At 41.0% G+C, this 21717-nt stretch overlaps 1 protein-coding gene across 1 annotated transcript in view; it reads right to left on the bottom strand.

Annotated features, from left to right (window-relative positions):
* The window catches only part of prkcab (protein kinase C, alpha, b), a 56923-nt gene that overhangs the window by 24802 nt on the left and 10404 nt on the right, over nt 1–21717 (bottom strand). The window contains exon 3 of the mRNA XM_068750072.1: nt 14281–14363. Coding sequence (XP_068606173.1) covers nt 14281–14363 — 83 coding nt within the window. The remainder of the gene's footprint in view (nt 1–14280; nt 14364–21717) is intronic.

Raw genomic sequence — 21717 nt, 5'->3', positions numbered from 1 at the left:
TTGAGTCAAATTTAAGTCCTATAAAACTTTAGAATATTTTAGTGTTTTGGTCTAGCTTTTGATGTTTTAATATTCAGGCTGTTATTAACATTTCAGCAGTTGCAGTTCAGCCAAAATCAATCGTATTATGCTAATTTAACATACGATTTACAGAACACAGATAGAACGTTTAAGAATTCAGGTTTGCAGAAAGAGTTTGCTCTGACGAGGTCGGTTTATGGAAATGTGGGTCTTTTTTTAGCCAGAAAGTCGGGCTTCACAGACATTTAAACTTTGATAATAGGTTGGGAGGATTTTTCTTCTTCTTCTCCACCGAGTGCCAGTCTAGTTTGTAGGTAAGTAGGTAATTCATCATATTGGCAAATTATGAATAATTAACATCTTTTTTTTGTCCTTGAGCAAATGAGAAGTTTAAATATGATAATGGTCTCCAACAACCCAAAACGTTGGAGAGCCACTGGGTTAACGTCAAACTATGGATTAAAAAAATATATACTTTTAAAGTGTAATCTTTATGCGAAACTGAATGTCAAAGTACAATATTTTTTATTCAAGATGCATAAATTAGCTAACTGTATGCAGCTAAAACTCCTTTGGTGAAGCACAATACACGAATACATTTCTATTTCTTTATTTCAGCCACTGTCACTGAACCCGAAGTGAGCAGGACCTCAATCTTCTCCCTGTTGCGCTCTAATCAACAGCGGTAGAGAGCTCCTGTGGTCAGATGCATTCACGCCGAACACCTCATGTCCTTTCATCACAGAGTTACTTTCATCATCAAACGCAGTATTTAATTAGAATGAGTTTGATGTGAGGCCTGCCTTTATTGCGACATGAATGTGTGTGGGCCCGGGTCTGCTGCAGCTCAGCCTTTGCTGCTCTATTTACCCAGAAACCAAACCAGAACTTTCAGCCAGTGAAAGCGTGATCACTTCCTGGGAGCGCCTCCATCTGACTCGAGGTCTCTGAGGCTGAAGCTACCAGAGTTCATTAGTAGATTGATAGATCCTGCTCTGCTCAGGGTTTATCGGGCCCAAGAGGAGGGAATCTGTATGGAGAGTTGACTAAATGGGACCAGGAATCCCGGTTCCCAGTTGTCAGGACAGGAAAACCTACAAATGAGACGTTTCAAAAGTTATTATCCTATGTATTTGTTCGACAGAGACTGATAAAGCAGCAACAATAAGCACGTTTATATGTCTTCATGTGCATTAAAGAATACTGCTTTAATATGTATGTAGTTTGAGAAGTAGGGGGTTAATGCAGCTCATAATAAAACACAAGACACTACAAATTCAAAATACAATCAAAAACACCACTTCAGTACATGGGAGATGTGCATTTCTTGAAAAAATAAATAAATAAACAGTTATTGGTTAAAGCAGTGGTCCTAAAATACAAAAGGCGCGACTTCAGTACATTAAATTTAAATATAAATAGTATTTGAGATCTGTTTATGAAATTAAACCAACCACCGGAGTGTAACTAAGGCCAACCAGTAACCATGGAAATGTAAAAAAAAAAAATATGATGATGATGAATATCATGTGGGTTGTGCTGGCCTGAATGGCTGTGGGAGAGGACTTGTGACCAGACAATTATCAGCTCCATCCCTGGACCAGCAGGAGAAATCTGGACACGGCAAACAGCTTTGAAATGGTGCCTTTGAGCATTAACCCCGTTAATAACATCTGCTCCAGCAGCGCTGCTCGCTGGTCATCAGATTAGACTCTGGTCATCACAGGTAGGAGAGAACATTGATCTCAGGATAACATTAAATTACTGAACCAGCGACAGAGGAAATAAGTCTGTACGCCTGTACTCCTGCATTCTCTCTCTTACTAGACACAAAATAAATAAATAAATAAATTTGGAAAACACTGTGAAGGGATAACAGCAAAAGATATTCGGCAAACAGAAAGGGACAAAAACAATAAGCTGAAAGGCCGGTACATTTTCTCCTCCTGTTTAACACATTCACCTCAGCCTGGATGTGAATAATAATTAAACGTGTAGTTTACTGCAAAACCTGATCATGTGGAACTTTTACAAGGATTAAAGCCAACTACTAGGAAAAAGCGAAAACAACAAAACTTCTCAGGTCAACGATCACCTGCCTTCCCAGAGTGCTTTGCAGCAGATCCAATTTTACTCTTGTTCCCAAGTGTGTTTATTAAAGCTTTACTTGCAACAGAAGCAGACAACTAGCTGTTAACATATCTGCACCTTAATCACTGTGGCATCGCCGCTGGAACTAAGGAGGACGGGCCCCGTGTGGCCATCTCTCTCACACGGAAACTATATTTAAACACAAAAGACGGGGAGGTGCACTGACGATCATACAGTCGTTTCAGTGCATGCATGCGCACGGTTCCATAAATGGCACAAAACCCCCATAATAAACTCCAGTTATTGACTGAATGAAATTGCAAATACATGTGGCCAATGTCATAAAATGTGAAATGTCTCTACAACAACTTAATTTTGAGTCTATCTACACCCTGCTGTCATACCCCTGGAGGTGTACACGGGTAAATGGAGGCAACAGGCATAATAGTGCTGGGAAGCATTGCCTTAGTGTAACCTATTATAGGTTCAATCTCAGCATTCACTGATAAAAAAAAGCCACCTGAAAATCTTAGTGTTTGAATGCAAAACAATCTAACAAACATATTGGTCCAAAAATGTCAATCTAGTGCAAAAACAAAAGTGATTTAGCATTATTTTAGCACATAATGAAAAATTCATTCTTTGTGGAAAATGAAGGACTACATATACAGATAATATAAACTAAGTTACAGAAAGGCGTGCAGGTGAGCTGCTGGGGTCAAATCACATGCGTTTACAGTGTTGAAAAGATCATTGCACTTGTGATGATGTCCAAATCCTTCAAAATGCAACCATCGGCCACGGGATTAGATAATTATCACCTGGCTGATGAATCCTTCATCCTCTGTGTTGATGAGGTCAGTTTTGCACACTTATAAGTCAAGTGACATCAAAAAGCAACTATCAAATTGCATAATGGCCTTTTTAAAATATGTATATATTATATGTATATATAAGAGAGCTAAAGCCCATATCAAGATAGGCCATAATCACACAATGAGACAATGTGCTTGGATGATATACGAGATGCTGCAATTGATTCATTGCATTTTGTGTCATCAATTGTGAACTTTTAAAATGCAAAAATAAAATAAAAAATATCATGGAAAAACAGTAACCTGTTTGCTTTAGCTTGGCAAGGATAAATGCTGAAATACTAGCTGCAGCCGCCTGAAAGCTCAGAATACTGTACATTAACAACAGAAGCAGCAAAAGAAGCAGAAACAAATTGTGAAACAACAGCAACATACATTTAGTGAAATTATGCAGGTAGAAGCCGTTTCCAGGGGACCATTAAAGCTGGTGAAAATAGTGGGGACAGGCTTGCTGTTGCCATGGTTCATGACTCATAAGTTATAGAAGTCCGCTCTCAGCATGTGGTTCTGATGAGGTGGCTACGTGTGCACCGAAGCGTTCCTTCTGGAAACACTTTATGTGTCTGTGCAACATTTCAGCATTTCATTAGATTTTCTCACATGCAGCATTTTTGTGGTTTGTGTTTTCTTAAAGAGAATGCGTGGATATGTTGAATCCTGCTGTGATATGAATCACAAGGCAGTGTGCGAGTTGAAATCTGATATTTCATCCACAACGAGACTCGTAGAATAATAAAGCTGATGATGCCAAGATATTGTTGTTTCTGCAGCGAGACGCAGTCAGGTTTGCTTTTTGGAAGTTAAGCAGGATTACAAAAATACAACTTGACAGATTTTCATAATAGCCCTTTGACATTTGGAGAAATATGTGGTCCTGTACAAATAACTGGTAATGTTCCGACTAACCTTGAGAGCAGCTAGTTAGCGTATCTTGCTGGTGTCTGCTTTCCAAGTTGATTACAAACTGAACAGTATGATGAGTGCTAAGGAAAGTGGAATATTCTATAGCAGATGTGTCAAAACACAAGACGCAGTCTATGTTACAGGCCAAAAGACTTTACATTCGTTGAACTGTCAAGTAGCTCTAATTCTATTGGAAAACATTACGAGTATATTTTTCCTTGGCTTAAAAAAACAGGACTAAAAACTCAACATCATCTGGCCACACACGCTCCAGTCGGATCACATCAAGTAGTTGTGCTATAGCTCAGCTGCAGCTGTGGAAACCCCCGGAGGACAGAATCTTCATCAAGGTTTCTGGAAGCATGTCCCCCCCCCCCCCAAAAAAAAACCTAATTTACAAAATAGCTGCACAGCATGCACAGTTAGATGCCTCTGTGTGTATGTGTGTGTCGACTCGGCCAGATGCCTTGTAGCTGCAAGAGGGACCACGGTGACCCCTGATGTTTCTGTCCAGCAGACATATACTGCTGTGCCACTTGATTGTGTGCGTGTGTGTGTGTGTGTGTGTGTGAGAGAGTGTGTGTGTCGTCACTATTTACAATACATACATAATGCAACTGCTCTCTACGTCGTCGTCTTATTCCAGACCAGTGGTGATTATGAAGCGTTCTATTTGCCACCCAGTTTGTAAAATCACCTCCTCCGTTCAATCAAAGGCCCTCATAGGACTCGTTTACTGAATGCTTCCAGATCATGTCAGAATTGACAATCATTTTCCGATAGCCTGCATATTCTGCCCGGACTATTTGACTACAGTCATATTTGAATCCAGTGTACGTGTCTGTTTCTTTGCCTTTGTTATATCCATTAAAAACATGAACTCAAAGTCCCATGAGATGCATGAGGTGATAATAACCTGTTGTGACATTTACGAGACAAAGATAATGGTGATATATGACGCACAATCATTCCACTCTCGTCTAACACATCCAATCTCACACGTTGCTCGTTTTAATGCATGAATATATCATGCAGCTATTTGAACTTGCCTTGGCTGGACTGATCAATCACCTGATACGGTTGCCGTCGTAGGCGACTCGTCCGAGTCTGTGACATTTAGAGAATATTAGCGGTTTGGGGCTTTGGGCTGATCTATTCTCGTCGGGACGGGCTTCTCAGTCTAATGATCCGACAAACTCGGCCACTGCAGGAGGGATCAGCGACAGCTTAATGAGGCCACAGGGCTTCTGTGCTTACAGAGATAGAGGGAAAAGGGAGGAGGATAATATGTTGGGAGACACGGAGTAAAAAAATGTAAAATAAAATGAGCAGAAAAGATGTGCTGTAAATCCAGAGGAGAGCCCAGAGGGTAAGGAATGAAAGCCGTGGAGAGAAGGAAGCGAGTAAAGGAACCAAAGATGAATGAGAGAGCAGGGAGCATAAATTCATTTATGGTGTTAATCCTATTACCCTCCTATAACTGCTATTTTATTTATTTCTACAAAACAGTGCATCTGGGCCTTCGGGTGGGAAGGCCATCAGATAGTGGAAGAGCTGTTCTTCTTTTTGTTGGTTTGTTTCTTAATAAACCTGGACATGAAAACGTCCACACATTTAACAGGTTTGATGAATGGATGGTGTGTGTTTGTTTTCTTTGTGAGTCATTTGTGACCAAAATATCTAAAGTAAAACTAGATGCTGTGTTCATAAAGGCGACGCTGATACACGATGCTCCGTAAATATCCATTTTAAACATTGTTTTTTCACGTAGCGCCATTGATCAGATCAAGCACATTTTTATTTGCTACTCTAGTTAATTTCATTATCTCTAGAATTTATTTTATATGTTCATTTGCAGATGTTACATACCTGCCTGTTTCAGGAGATTGAAGTTGAATTGAATTTGATTAGCTCAAAGTAAAGCGTCACAGATGTGCTCGCTTCAGACTTCTGATCGTTTATCCATTCAGGTATTAAATATTTTTGGTATTTGTTATAAGTTTCGAAACTAAATGAATGAAATGATTGCAATCAGATATTCATGTTGCCCTAAACGCATTCTAAATTTAAAGTTAATTAGTTTCGACTCATTTTCACAGAAGCTTTCTCTAACGCAGCATTGCCATTCAAGAGGAAAAGGAATGTGCACTTCTGAATTGAAATAGAACAAAGACCTGCCAAACCCCCGCCCTCGTTTCTCCTGCGGTTGATGACATTGATCACAGGCTGCCTCTGTCCCCAGTCTGAGGAATAGGTCAGCTCCCCCGGCTGCCGTCTGTCCACAAGCACACACACAGTTTACCCGCCTGTCTGAGATTACACACACACACACACACACACACAGAGAAATGCAGGGGGAGATATAAGTAGATTCAGTGTCACACACACATACAGAGACGCACCTGGTGTACTCTAGTAGAGGTCTATAAATTATTCATATAACTCGCATCTAATGAATTCAATTGACTTGATTATTTTTGAAGTGCTAAATAACACTGTAGTTAATGGCCGGCCTTCTGCCCAGCATTTTATTTCCATTTCGGTAAAAGCTGTTTTAGAAGGACATGTTTTTATTTCTGGATTTAATGTTGTAAACCTGATTATGAGCTCATGACCAGACGGTAGGCTTTTCTAACCTAATCTAATAAAACATCATCTCAACGAGAGAAGCTTTTGAGGCGAATCGTGGCCGTTTGTGATTTCCAGAATAATACTGCTCACACGAGAGCTTATAGTGTATGAACTGTTGGTGATTTACTGAAGCAACAGATCAGGCAATGCAGTTTCTTCAACCGGAGTCATGTTGTCAGCACCTGAAAAAGGTTAGGCCAATATTTACTCTGCTTTTAACTCAGTTCCTGTCTCCACTATCTCCTATCCAGCCCATCAGCTTAAATGCTATGGTTTACAACCATGAAGCCACTGAGTCGGTTCATCTCCTGTTTTTGTTTCATTTTTTGTTTTGCACAAAGCAGCTTCCTGCAAAAGAACTCTAACAATCCTAGACGATAAAGGTAGGCGCCAGGAAGAAAAACCCAAAACTGCTTAAAAATGCTGAGAGGTGAGGATAATTATGAATTATAGGTACATCACTATGTGCAAATTATTTTATTGAAATTAAATTAAACCCTTTGACCAGTATTAATATATAAATTGCTGATGCAAACAGCTTTAAATTTCTTTCTTGTGCTGGATAGACAGAAAGGTTTGATGAACAAGAAGCAGAAGAATGCAAACACGTCAGTTTCCAGACTCTTGTTTGCTCCTGCTGACCAAATACTTTTCTCTCTCTCTCTCTAACTCTCTCTTTCTCTCACTCACTCACACACACCCACACACACACACACACCCACACAGAAAGCAGAAATTGGTTGAGATATTACACACCTGTATTGTGCGTATGTATACATGTCTATTATACCTATCATTTATAACAGCAAAGCAAGTCTTACGTCCCAGGTCAGTGTTTGCTGCTGCCATTGTGATGACTGAACGGGCAATGAAAGCAATCTGCAGGAGCTGCAGGAAGGAAGCGATGAACTAGGAGAAAATATGAAGAATGAAGACAGACACGGGAGGAAAGAATGGCGGCGGGGGGGGGCATCTTTTGTAGTGTTAAATATGTTTTGTGTGTTTGTTTTCTTGAGCTTAGCAGTATTTTGAGTTGTTCGTTTAGACTTTGGAACCAGTATTAGACCTACATCTAAATGCAATCTTGTCATTTATTAGTGAGGCAGACAACAGAATGAACGTTGCTGTCATTTGGGATGTGTTAAATGTCAAACAGCAAGAGACACAGCTGCTGCAGTGACATCTAAATAATAAGTGAATGCATTATCACTGCATCCACCTCTATTACCCATGATCCTTATGCACTCTAGTACTCCAAAGTCCAGTAAGCATCAGCTGAGCTAGCCAGTTATCGTTTCATCATGCTCAATAGTGAATGTTCGCATGCAGCCATTGAGTTCCTAAATCAGGTTACGCTCTCTAGCGCACTTCTTCTCAAGCACTTTCCAAGAGGCCACCCGGAGTCTTTCACCCACTGAGAGTGCAACTTTCATCACAATTCATCTTCTAAATTTCACCTCAGTGGGGGGCAGGATCGAGTAGCATCATTAGTCTGTCTGCACAAAAATGAGCCTCCATTCATTCAGTAATCACAACCCAGCCATGAGCGCTAGATGATGATGAAAGATCAAATTAGCTTCTCATATGTAAAGTAAAGAGGCGGTGGAAGTGAGTCGGAAGATCGTGCAGTTCAACACATTAGCGGGCTCAGTTACTACGGTGACAGAAGCACGGGGCCGCATAAACTAAAGGATGGAGCTTCATTCATTTTTGTCAGCCCTTCCTTTAAAAAAAAAAAAAAAGTGGGATCCAATCAAACTTGAAAAGTTCTTGAGGCGGCAAATAGAGAAAGTCCAACTTAAAAAAATAAAATCAATCAAGGTTAGAGTGACACTAGACTAGAGTGACATTAACACAGCGTGGAGAGGAAACATGTCAAGAAGGCTAAAGTCCTTGGGAGCCCACCCTTCTGAGAGGCTGCTCTTCAGTAACACTGCAGTCAAAAAGCACTATGTCAGACTGGCATTTCTGGGGCAGCCGTGTGTGTGTGTGTGTGTGTGCGTGTGTCTGTGAATAGAAATTCCTTAAAAACAAAAACAACCTGGTAAATGTGCAACTGGCTTGAAATGTAATGTGAGTGAATGAAAGAATTTGGATCTCAGTTGCATGTTAGAGACAGTGATATGTCTGTACACTTCCCTAATAGCCAATCAATCCATATTGGTCTCTGCAAATAAATCCGCCACACCACAGTACGATCTGCATTTGGAGCCACTTCATTTTCTTATTTTACAAACAAGCATGAGAGATCACATCATTTGTTCTCAGTTTTTCTTTTCATGGTTGGTGTATAAAGATACCAAGAACAATTTAGAACCTTTTAATGTGGGGAATGAGCTGCTCGGCGGAGGTCTGCGTTCTCGGAGCGCTTTTCTAGTTATCTTTAAAATGATTAGAGGATTCAGCATGCTTCATTTTGTGGTTAGTAAAGCAAATGGCCGCCGCTTGTAGAGCTGTGCGGACGACACTCGATCCCTATTACTAAGCTCAGAATGAAGGACTGATTGAGAAAATGCAGATTTGAGCATATCTGGCAATTAACTACAATCTAGTAACACCAAAGTTTACTCATCCATCAGCCATATTTTGAGAATGAGACCTTTGATATTTTGAGCTCTCGCCGAATTTAATTTCTTGTTGATTCCATTGAAAGATATTATTTCTAATAGCTTTGATTAATTCATTATCTTCAGCTGTGTCAGGAGAACAGCTGGGTTTGTTTGGCCTCTGGCTCAGACCTTTCCGAATGGAACCCCACCCACTGCTATGCTGGAGCGCTGCTGAAACAGAGGCAGGCATTCGCAGGAAGCCAGCTGGTTGCTGCGCTACAGCACAGATACCCCACTGTGTGTGTGTGTGTGTGTGTGTGGTGCAAGTAGAGCTGGATGATGGACAATAAGGGCAGAAACAAAGCAAAGAGGTGCAGAGGTGATGGAATATTTGCCTCTCTACATCGCAGCCTGCAGACGGGCGACACGCAGTGTTTGTCACATACCAGCATTTAGATGTGTTGCATGTGTAATGTGCCATTTTTATTTTTCCATTTGTACACCCTGCCTTTCACATTGTTCATAATCATTTGATGCAGCAGATGGAAACTAAAACGTCACCAACAAGCCTCTAAATTCAACAAATGACTGACACAGTGAGTTGTGTAATCAGGCATGAGGCCAATAACTGCAGATTGCAACTTGATATACTGTATGTGATTGAATCAGCTGCTCACATCATTGCTCACAGTTTTACAGCTGCTCTGACATCTGACTTTCAATTATTTGTTTCTGACAATTAGGGGTTTCATGCACTTTACATTTTATAACCATTGAATAAATATTACAAATTTCACAAAAAGCTAAATATATCCAATACTATATAACTGCCACCACCCTGCTTATATTTGAATAATTTCTCGAGCCATTTCAACTTTTTTGTTTAAAGCACCCTGCCCGTCATTATCTTAACAATCTTATGTGAAATTTAACTCTAAAATTCTAATATATGAACGCATCATGTGAGGCGCCATTATTAAAATTACTAATTCTAATTACTAATCTGGTGGCAAATAATTTTTAAAAGTAATTATCAACAAAGTGGAAAACAAATATTTGCACGTCATTCCTCTAATTGAGAGCAATCTGGGTGACATGGCCAGAGGCCGTGTCAGCTCGGTCATCTGATCAGCCTAAAGCTGCTAACAGATTGTGAGTTTTGAAGGAAGAGCTCGTGTCCGCCGTGGCTCGGTGCAGCAGCAGCCTTACATAATAACGTCTCTAATCTAAAGTCGGATCTGCTCTGACACCGAGAGACACAAAGCTGACAACTCTGAATTCCATACTGTACAGAGTTATCATCAAGTTGATTCCTCCCCCCCACCCCACCTGCTCTTCTTGCAGCATATGCCGATGCACTGAGCTTCACGCTGAGCTTTAATCTGCTTTCTGGGCACTTCAGCGTTGACATGTGGAGAAAGGTTTGACATTGAGTAAGCTGCTGTTGCAAACGGGTTGGATATCTCTACCAGCTGCTACCGCAGGTCTGGAAGTGTGATGAAATAAATTGGACAGAAAATTAAATAAAAGTCAAATTGTAGGGGATAAAATAGAGATATAGGAGTGCACATATCAGAGTGATCAGGAAAAAGGTTAGAACTTCTGAATATGAATAGCAAATATTTGTTACGGGAAAAATATTGATTCCTATGCTTTGACTAAAATCAATAAAGACACATTTTAAATGATTCAAATCGTTATCATTTATTACATGCTTTTTAAAAAGTGACTTAAACTGAATGAACTTCTCACCTTTGGCTCCACTGCGCATGTGATCAAAAAAAACATCCTTGTTTTCCACAATTTTCTGACACTGTCCCGGGTATTTGAACAGAAAAACCCCATAAAGGATGAAGTATGTACAAAATTAGCTAATTTAGGGGATAATGAATGATTCAGTCAACATTAACAAAAAGTAAGGTCACACCCAACCTACCACGTATGGTCTGAAACAACAGCTCTCATTCTCATTCAGAGACACGGGCCAGTCAGACAATATTTTTTACTTTTCATTACTATTTTACTTTTACTTTCATTATTGATCTTGGTCCTGCGCCTGGAACTTATGAGTTGACAGGCATGGGCAATTATATTAAAATATTAACAGTTATTTTACAGCCAAAAGAGTTCTAGAAAGATGTGATCAGCAATAAAATAATGAGAATATAATCATCTGATGAAACTAATCATCATACTCCATACTTTCAACAAAATAATCTGCACTTGTCAAAACTGTGTTGCTTCACTTTCACATTGGAGGTTTTGTTTGCTGGACTGAATAGTGAAAGTAAAACATTGATGACCTTGGTTCAGACTTTTTTCTTTTTCTTTCTTATCTTGAAACACATTTTTATAATATAGCTTTCAAATAGGGCGGCTCGGTGGCGCAGTGGTAAGCACTGTTGCCTCACAGCGAGTTGGTCGCAGGTTCGTCTCCGGCTTGTGGCCATTCTGTGAGGAGTTTGCATGTTCTCCCCGTGTCTGCGTGGGTTCTCTCCGGGTTCTCCGGCTTCCTCCCACCACCAAAGACATGCTGCCTGGGCTGATTGGTGACGCTAAAATTGTCCGTAGGTGTGAGTGTGTGTGTGGCTGGTTGTCTGTCTCTGTGTTGCCCTGCGATGAACTGGCGGCTTGTCCAGGGTGTCCCCCGCCTCTCGCCCATTGACTGCTGGGATTGGCTCCAGCTTGGCCTGCGACCCGATAGCGGAATAAGCGGTGAGAAAATGAAAAAAAACTAGCTTTCAAATATCTGCAACAACAACTCACACATATGTGGAAAACATTTTGAGAAAAATGAAAACATGTGATAAATAAAACATATGGGGTCAAGATGAAAAAAAAAGCAGTTTAAAATACATGAAACACATGCAAATGCTCTGCAGCAGTCTTGTTAACGCACAGGGCAGCAGACAGATGGTTGGAGAGAGGATTTGCCAAGAAGCGTAACAGTCCTAGACTCATGTAAAGCATAATCTCCCTGGTCACACTGATCAAATCTGTCACTGACATAAATATGACCAGTAAAAGGGAAGAACTTTAACTAGGTTTGATCTGGTCAAATATCTGGACCTATTAGATACATGTAACCTGGTGGTGAAAGCCGATAATGTTTCTCTGCGGGTGAGTCGCCTTCATTCACTGCTTTGAGAGAAATTCTTGACTGATAATATAACACTATTTTCCACCTACACTTCAGTGTGCTGAATGGTGCAGAGAGAAACCACGCAGAGAGAGAGGGGGGGGGGGGCTGCTTTTCATTCATATGCTAATGTCACCACCCCTCTCTCTTCTTTATGTGATTCTGCAAGTAGATGAAAGCAGCCGCCAGACAGATGACGTCATTCAGGTGTTGAGGCTGCTGCAAGGGTTATTCGCAGCCCACAGTGCAAAGGAGCAACGAGTGTGTGTGTGTGTGTGTGTGTGCGCACGAGCAAGAGGGAAAGTACCAGCTGGATTCACTGATCCAAAAACCCAAGGTCAGAGGAGGCCACAGCTGAAGAGTGGGAGGAACGGATGCAAAGGTGTTGACATTCATCAAATAATAGGTCCAAATTTAGTCTCAAAATATTCTAGCTTTTCCATTATTGTTGTCAAATCCCAAGGACGAGCGAAAACTGGACTTTTGTGGGAGTTAATGTCGGACAGATCAACAGCATCGGTCTCCTTCATTATAACCATGTGCCTTTTAAAAGTTCTCTTTGCCTATAATCATTGTACGTGACTGTGAAGCTCATTGTGCTGTAGAACAAACAATGGGGACACATGGATGTGTCATGGGCTCTCGAGCTGTTTGTGTATTCTGGTCCTGTGTTTTCTATTGTAGTGCAGTGTGGGCGTGGCCACGAGGGAGTCGGCAGAGCACATCGAGACACACCTGTCATTCATTCAGCTCATTACAGCCCTGCTCCTCTCTGACCCAGCTGCTGACGCTCTGTGCTACTTCAGGAAGTAAACTGTTGAAACTTTTTTTTGAGTACCTGTCTCTGTATTTTGGGGTCCACCAGCCATTTCTTTTTCCACACTGCGCGATAGGCCGTAGAAAATGGGTGTGAAAACAGGAAGAACAAAAGTCGCGGTAAGAGAATACGGTTTACAAAACATGATTTGTAACAGCAGCAGCCTCTCCAGTGCTTGGGATGCAACGGCCTCACTGAACCACATTCATTTTCTATATATTTAAAAATATTTTATAATTACTGCCAATGTTATTAAATGAACGGCTGGCCGACTGGCATACTGATTACAGTAATCAGAGAGTGGAGTCATTAAAAAGAGATTCTGATGCTCCCATTTGTGTGAATATTGGATGATATTGATATTGCTGTTTGCATCTTTATTGTCTTCGCACACCGAGGCCAGAGATAATCTGTAATTGACTATTTGTGTTTGCAGGCATACTACAGTGATAGTGTGGAGGCTCATCTGTGTGTGGTTTGGCTTGACTTGACTTTAGACATGCAAAAGATAGTCTTTCCTTTACTTAGAAATCAAATCTAATTAACCGCTGCCCCTTATCTAACCACAAACAGAAGGGACAGCAGATGTCCTCAGCACTGATAAACACCACCACGGCAGCAGCGTAAATCTGTTTGTATTGAGTACTTAAATGTCATAATTAAGTACTAACAAATTACATGGGGGTTAAAGAAAGAGTCTTTAACATCCCAAGATGTAAAACACATTATCCATTTTATCAGACTCCTATAATATTTTGTCTATGATCCTGAAGAAAAGGCAAATCACCACAGATCAATAATTCTGCTAAACCCACTGGCATTCTTGCAGATTGGAAAGAAAGTGTGGCACAAACACGTTTTAACTCGTGGCATCTTATTGTTCAACCAGCAGCCGGTGTCAGTAGAACATTCTGTTGCTAATAGCAACTGCTAATGGTACAATTTAATAAGTTACAGTCTTATCTCATTGTGTACCTGCTAGACAATGATAATACAGGCTTTCTATTCTATTTCTATTTCCGTTCTGTGATGAAGTAATAAACAGTAAACTATATAAAAATAAAATTCTCAATACTCTAATAGCCAATCTTCATTCCTCATCTTTGTCTAACTCATCTATGAGACAGTCAATAAAAAAAAACAGGTGCAATCAAACATTTTTGAGGCGAGACAACAGCACAACCTACTGCGCCACCATGCCGCCCGTATGTCAATCGAACACAATGACATAATTGTAGCGATTAAATTACTTACATCTGTGTCAGGACCCTTGTCGGCGCCGGGACAGGAGAAGGTAACAAACTCATGGCACCGTTTGTGAACCACAAAAGAACAAACTGAGAGAAAACAAAAAGGGGGAAAAAAGAAGTCAGCGTTACAGTGAGAATTTATGCCACAACATTGTTTTGACAAGCATACAAATTACAAATGACGACCAAATCTACCTGTTGCAGGAAAACTATAAACACAAATGCACAAAGTATGACATTCTTATCCTGCCAGGTGTTTTGTGGAAGTTATCTTTGGTGGAGATGTGGGGGGGACAAGACATGCAACATGAAAACCTACATGTAAATATTAATTAAGGGGCATCCAAGTGATTCTAAGAAGCCCCACTCAGTCACACAAACAGACTTGAATGCATGTGCATGTGCACGCATGCCCACGCCCACGCCCACACTGAACATGTCACTCTGAGATCTTGTGTATTCTGCAGCCGTCAGATTTTTACACTCCTTGGATCGATTGCTTCATCATCATCATCTCCCACTGAACTGGGATCTGCCCCTACCCAAAATGTCAATCAGCACGGAAATGTCTGATACGACATCTGACGGTGATGTCACATCAATGACAACATTTGGATGCTGCTGCCAACTGGAGGGAAAAATAAGTGTGGACATCTGTGATAATACCACATCCCAAGATGATTCTCTCTGACTCTACAAATTCAACTGTATCTGTTCCCTGGCACACTTTACAATCCCTCGCTCTTCTCCTCATTTCCATTCTCACAAAGTCTGTCTGCTTCCCTCACTGTCAAGCCGCCTGTTTGTTCATGTGCACTTTTGTGCGCTCCCTTCACCATATTTGGGGGGGGGAGGGGGGGGGGGGTCTAATTGCGCCGGCTAAGTCAGGCTTGCCAGACAATCTGACAGGCATTGGCTGAGCAACACAAATGAGATTCCTGAGCTCCAAGCAACAGCAGGGGGTTCGACTGTCCATGAAAATATGCCGACAATGGACATTTCTATATCCAGCCAGTGAAAGAATATCAACTGTGTTTATGGATGAGAATTATCTGTTGGTATCATTATCGGTATTTGGATAATAGCGAGTGGTTCCATCATTATAATACTAAAACCTAATTGTTTTTTAAGCCTTTGCATATATAGCCATGTACAGAGCCAATGGCCACATAAAGTATGAATTCATCTCTGACATTAGCTGAGTAGTGATGAAGAAGAGAGGGAGAGGAGGAGGGAGTAGCCCAGAGCGAAGCATCCATGCTATGTTGTCATTTCTGCCTTTTAGATTTTTCACAATGCAAAGGAACAAGATATAAATGCAGACAATGAACATTTCCAGGAGTCAGTCAGTGAAGAATTTTCAGCTGTGCTCGTGAAATGGATATCAGTTATTCCAGTTTCCTCATCACACCGTTTGGGCTCACACCATTTTCAAATTTCATCCATTTCTGCTTTGAATTTCCGCAGTACTCCCTCGCTCATACACAGATGTGTTCTTCTGAAGTATAGGCTCCATGTGTTCTTCAGCTATGCATGAGCGATTCATAATGTTAAGTGTGTACAGACGGCATACACATGAGAGCAAAATGCATGAATGTGTCAGCGAAAAATATCGGAACAAACAGTTTGAGGAAACCAAGATCGTTAAATCATTGAAGTTTATTAACCGATGATGCAGACCTGAAAAACGTTTGCTTTGAATAACTCGATGATTATTGTGAAGGCAACTTGTTTGAATGAAGCTAATAGTACTAATTCCACACAGTTCCTGACACATAAAAAGTAAAACCCTTCACATCTGCAGTTGGTAGTCACCAACTCATGTATATTGCATGTTTTTGGTGGTGGGAGGAAGCTGAAGCGCTCAGAGCAAACCCACACAAACACTCTGAGAACATACAAACAGAAAGGCCCCTGGTGGGTTCAAACCCACAACCGTTTTGCTGTTAGGCTAACCGCTGCATCACCACGCTGCCCTATAATAAAAATTATTATTATGAAGATCTATGTTTTTATTAACTGAAATTAAAAGAAAAATGATTCCATGCCACACCTGGCAAAAGTTGCAGCTCGTGGTCAGCAAAGTTTGCGTTTTCAAAATTATGAAAAGCTTAATGGTTTTGTCAGAGTTGTTGGGATGATTTGGAGTTATATAATAATACTCTTGTGATCCCTGTAATAAAGTGCACTCAAAGGACGTGTGTTAAACCAATCACATTTGAATACATTTAATTAATGGAAAATGCATGACTCAGATTTGTTTTGGAGGATTGAGTTATTTGAACTTCTTTTATCAACATGTTTCTACAGCGTGGGTGTAGGAATGAAAATACACTTATGTGAGACAGAAAAGTGAAATGTATTTATGTAAGAGAGCCAGAATGAATTATGGTTCGCATACGCCTCCTAATACTGAACATTAATATGTTGAAACTCTGACTTCTTTTGTCCCAGACTGTTCACAAAATGTGAGTTTTGAATTTTAGTTACTTTCAAAACAATGCAAACCAAACTTTGAATGGAGATTTCAATAAGCATTTCTTCACACATGAAGACCGCTTGTGACATATAAATAAGAAATGATCTATGCACTCACAGGATCACAGGTCTTCTGTTAATTAATGTAAAAAGAAGAAAGGAATATAACCTGTTAAAACCTGGTGTATATTTAATTCTCTCTATGTGAGCAGTTGTTTTATAATTGACCTCTGCGCATTCATTCCGACTTCACTTCCACTTTTCACTTGCCCCACAGTCAAACTTTCTTTCTTTACAGCCCACATCCTGCCCACACCAATGTCAACGACATTGAGAAAACATTTGCTTACATGCAAAGGAGGAGTAGAAAACATATCAAATCAGCTCTGTCCATTTTCCCATTCTGTAACACGTAGTTTTACTCAGCGGGAGTGCAACCATCAGGTTTCATATTTCCTCCCCACAGCCTGTTTACAATATGTGAATCACGGCCATCATGACGTGCACTCTCTCTCTCCATCCTCACACCTTCAGCCACACACCCACTCAGCCACCTCGAGTTAATGCTGATCTCAGACCAGCCTGAATGTCTGCTGGTTCTGTGGTGGGAAGCTGATATGGTTGACGTGACACTGATCTCAGTTCAGAGGTGAAGAAGACCCGTTAAGCTGGTTACAGTGGAAGGGATCATTCTGGCATGGACAGTGTGTGTGTGTGTGTCCAAAGCCAGTCTGCTTCAGTGGCTGAAACACACATAGGCACTCTGGGAACATACGGGATGTTCCAAGCAACCAATCAGGAGGAAAGCTGTGAAAACACCTCACACTCCTTACATTCACACCTCAACCGAAAAAACACACATTCCTCACACTGCCCTAATAGACTCAACATGAGTCACAGTGATTTAAAACTTTTACCTCGATTATTACTATTAATGAACCATTATTTACTTTAAAGGGGTTTTTTTTATGCTGCCTGCCAAATTCTCTGACAAGCTCAGTATGTACTCTACGCGCTGTATAAATATTGTATTTCTGTTTTGGCTTCATCTCCACCGAAGCCAAAATGTGGCCAAATGACATGCAAGGCATTCTTTATATATATATATATATATATATATATATAAACTCCTCTTGTTGGGAACCAACTGCGGGCCCTGCGTGCTCTTGTGTCATCTTGTATGTACCTTGTTATGAATAAACACAGACTAATGTCAACAGGGCCCAAACGCACAGTAGAGGACGTGAAGAAATACATTGGGAAAGACATAATTCAAATTAAATAGATTTTCATTTATTTGCTAAAGCCCTTTGAAGAAACAAAGCATTGAAGGAGTTCTTAATTGATCCTAATCAGGTCCAACTGGTTATAATCCACCAAGCCACCGTTAACAGAATTATTTACAGATGATAACCCGGTGAGGGAGATAAGGGAGAGCAACGGACGCACGCAGCGCTAGACCGACTCAATACCTTCCAGACACTCGATTGATCCTGGCACCCAGAGTGCATCTGAACCCAAAGAGAACAGACGTTTGCTCAAAGGATACAGGAGGGGGAAAAAGGCAGGTGACTCATGAGGCAGGGAAGAGGGAGCAAATCCTCAGGGGTCTATGATTCCTTGTGATCTTTCAGTTCAAACCTCTTATGTGGTCCGGAGTCATTCTTTTAGTGGAAACATATCATTGAGGTGAATGTAGATACCTAGAACATGGTGATGGTGTAAAATTCTGAGTTTCTCACGGCTTATGGCTCTGTGGTCTTTCCACAGACTGTTTGTCATTTCAGGCAAGAAAAAAAAATGATGGTGAAGGAGGGGGGAGGTGAAGACGGCAAGGGAGGGGTATTTTCCTCTCTTGGTTATTTTTAGGCTTGACTCTGGCCGGGGCTGGAACAGTTTGTACTGAAACCCCACAGTGGTGGAGACCTAAGGGAAGGCATTTCCTCAACACCTGGCCTATGAACACAACAAATAAACCTGAAGCAATGACAGACGCATCCATGTGCAAAGACGGAGCCACATCTCAGGTGCATGCGAAAGAGGAGTGGACAATGAGTGAAAAGCTTTTCCGATCACGGGCCTGTATATCGGTGCTGAATGATGCACTTGGTACAAGCTAAAAGGAGAACTATAGAGAACATCAAACAGTGGGCCAGTAGGAGTCACATACAGCAGAGCCTGTGTCAGGTTCTCATCAAATGTTGATGGAGTTAAAAGATAAACTGTATCAGTGCTTCATGGTTTTCGCAAAACATGAAGACATGAATTTATGGGCAATGGGTGACCAAACCAAAGTTAAGGTGTCAGATGTTCTCTCGGCAGCAGCAGGCTCTGTATTCACTTTGTCTGTATACTCTCAGCAAAAGCATAAATAATGAAAGACCAAAGGCTGGCGATAGAGACAGCGTGAGAAGACGAGAAGCGCACATGAGCTGAGATGAGACTCGATAAATATCAAATTATCCTAAGAGCGGGCGATTGATAGATGGTCAGGGACAGCGTCTGCAGTGATGCAAATGTTGTGCAGTTCTAAAAAGGTTATTGGAATTTGGTAAAAGCTCAAAAAGGAAGACGTTTTGCCTCTCATACCGGTAAATCTACCCTGTACTGTAAATTCTTCTCTATCTTGTAACCCACCGCCTCTCCATCCCCACCTTGTCCAGGGCGATTTACATGAGCGGTCCTAACACGTTCGTTTTTCTCCACCCCTGTCTCCAGTCTTCAAGCCCCTTTGCTTAATGAAGATGAGCCATGCTGCCAACTGACTAATCGTTACTTCTCTGTTGTCAACACAATAAGCATTGTTATGCAGCCCCAATTAATTTATCTTCATTGAAAGAGATTATGAGCTCATAAAAGACAGTGCCATAGTTCCATGCTGGTGCACCAATCTGAGTAAGCACCATTTTGACAGTTGGGTATTTTTCTCGATATTTATTTTTCCTTGTGTGAGTGGCGTTTTTGAGGCCAGTGCAGGTTTACACAGGTAGAAGTAAGGGAACAAGCAAGCCCATGCAATTGCAAATTGGCTCACAGGTGCAAATGATGTCATCGCAGCATCGAAATCAAAAGTCTGCCCTGTTCTGGCTGCCCTTGCAAGATGGTGTATGGATTATATGTGTCAGCATGTTTGTCCCTGCAGAGGAAGAAATGGAAAGAATCGCGACTCACAAAAAGCCTGGAAAAAAATGCATTCAATGATATGTTCCATGGGCTCAAAAAGGACGGACAGACAGTAGGGACAAAAAACAGAGTTAACTAGAAAACGACAATCAGAGATTGCAGACCCTCACCTCCAATAGACTATTCGATCTTGTGAGACAGTAAACAGGGCTTCCAGATCAGAGGGGCCAAACCTGCTCTAGCTTGCTGCTCCGGAACGTACTACAAGAGTCCTTCTGGACTCTTTTTCCCATCATGCCATTCGTGTCCCTCCCTCTTAAAGTGGCAGTTTACAGCACAGGCACAATTCCAGATGTAAAAAGCATTCTAGAATCTGGATCCAGATCCGGATCAACACCATTCTCGGGGAGGACCGAGCCACGGACAGAACCTTGCTTGTGTAAAGATTTCAAGTCGATTGGGTTACTAGTTTTTGAGTTATGCGCTCGGACACACAAACAAGCAAACAAACAGACAGACAGACAAACAGACAAACGCACCCAATTGCAATACCCTCGCCTCCTCTTCGGCAAGGGTAATGAATGGGTGACCTTGGCAGCATCAATAGAACTGCTCACAAAGAAGCCTGATGGACTGAATTAAAAGATAAAAAGAGAAGCGGATGAGACGAAGGGCTGTGGATGCGAGAGAAAGAAGGAAGCAGAAATTAGATACGATTAAATGGGCAATGGTACATGATATTGTATGATATCATATGATACGATATGATATCATGCAAAGATAACATAAGATAAGATGATGCTAGTTTTCCTTGCAGTGTCTCTTGGGACGATGCAGACTTTGGCTGGATTTCTCTGGATGTGTAATCATCCTGATTTACATCATGCTGTATGAATATTAATGATTTTTTTCATATGTGTATGTGTATGAATTTATTGAATTGATTGCATGTGATTGATTGAGAGGGTGAGCGGACCTCGATTTGAGGTCAGAGTTAATTCACCCTCATCACATGCCATCATTCTGCTCATGCGTTCTAGATCGCTCCTCGTCTCACGCGACGACGCAGGTTGACAAGTGATGCTAGTTATCGCCTTGGCTCCCTGTCCTCCGAGATCCGGGTTTGATTATGTGTGTCTGGGTAGCTTGTTACAACAGATACAGACATTGGAAATGATTTCCCTAGTGAGGATGCTGTTTATTTTTCTGGTTGTATTTTTTTTTTGTCATGTAGGGATTTGTTTCAATCACTTTCCTATTATGCATACACCAAAAAGCAAAACGCCTGTTAAAACTCTGATACACATGCAAATGATTAACACTTAGGGGTTGTGTACACACTACAGTTTTGGCCTTGTTCTGTGACATTGATTTTAGAAAGAAAAAACTAATCTGTTTTGGACCTAGCAGTAGCTTCCAGCTAACTCCAAGAAGAAGAAATTACACACAAAAAATATATCTCTGAACTGCAGAGACTGCATGAGGATGGGAGCTCAATACCCTTCCAGCAGTGGAAGAGATCAAACACTGTGTAACAGGTCAAATACATTATTGTATTCAACATGATATTTTCTTGTTTGTAAAGTGCTGATCGACGGAACATGTCAAGCTAGATGGAAACAATGCTGTAGTATATCAGACATCCTTGGAAGGGCCGCATTCTATTTAAAATCATTATTTAGAATCTCTCTCTACTTCTCTGTGTCCCACCAGGGAAATAGTGAAACAGCCTCGTGAATTAAATATGACTGTGATCGCAGATCCGCACACAAATACCCATGAAAATATACAATACTTTTACGTTTACGTTTACTCATTTCATTTCAATTCACATGTATTT

This window comes from Brachionichthys hirsutus, chromosome 16, assembly GCF_040956055.1.
Source record: "Brachionichthys hirsutus isolate HB-005 chromosome 16, CSIRO-AGI_Bhir_v1, whole genome shotgun sequence".
Taxonomy (NCBI): domain Eukaryota; kingdom Metazoa; phylum Chordata; class Actinopteri; order Lophiiformes; family Brachionichthyidae; genus Brachionichthys; species Brachionichthys hirsutus.
The sequence above is the reverse complement of the archived record's forward strand: the minus strand, read 5'-3'. Positions and strand labels throughout refer to the sequence as shown.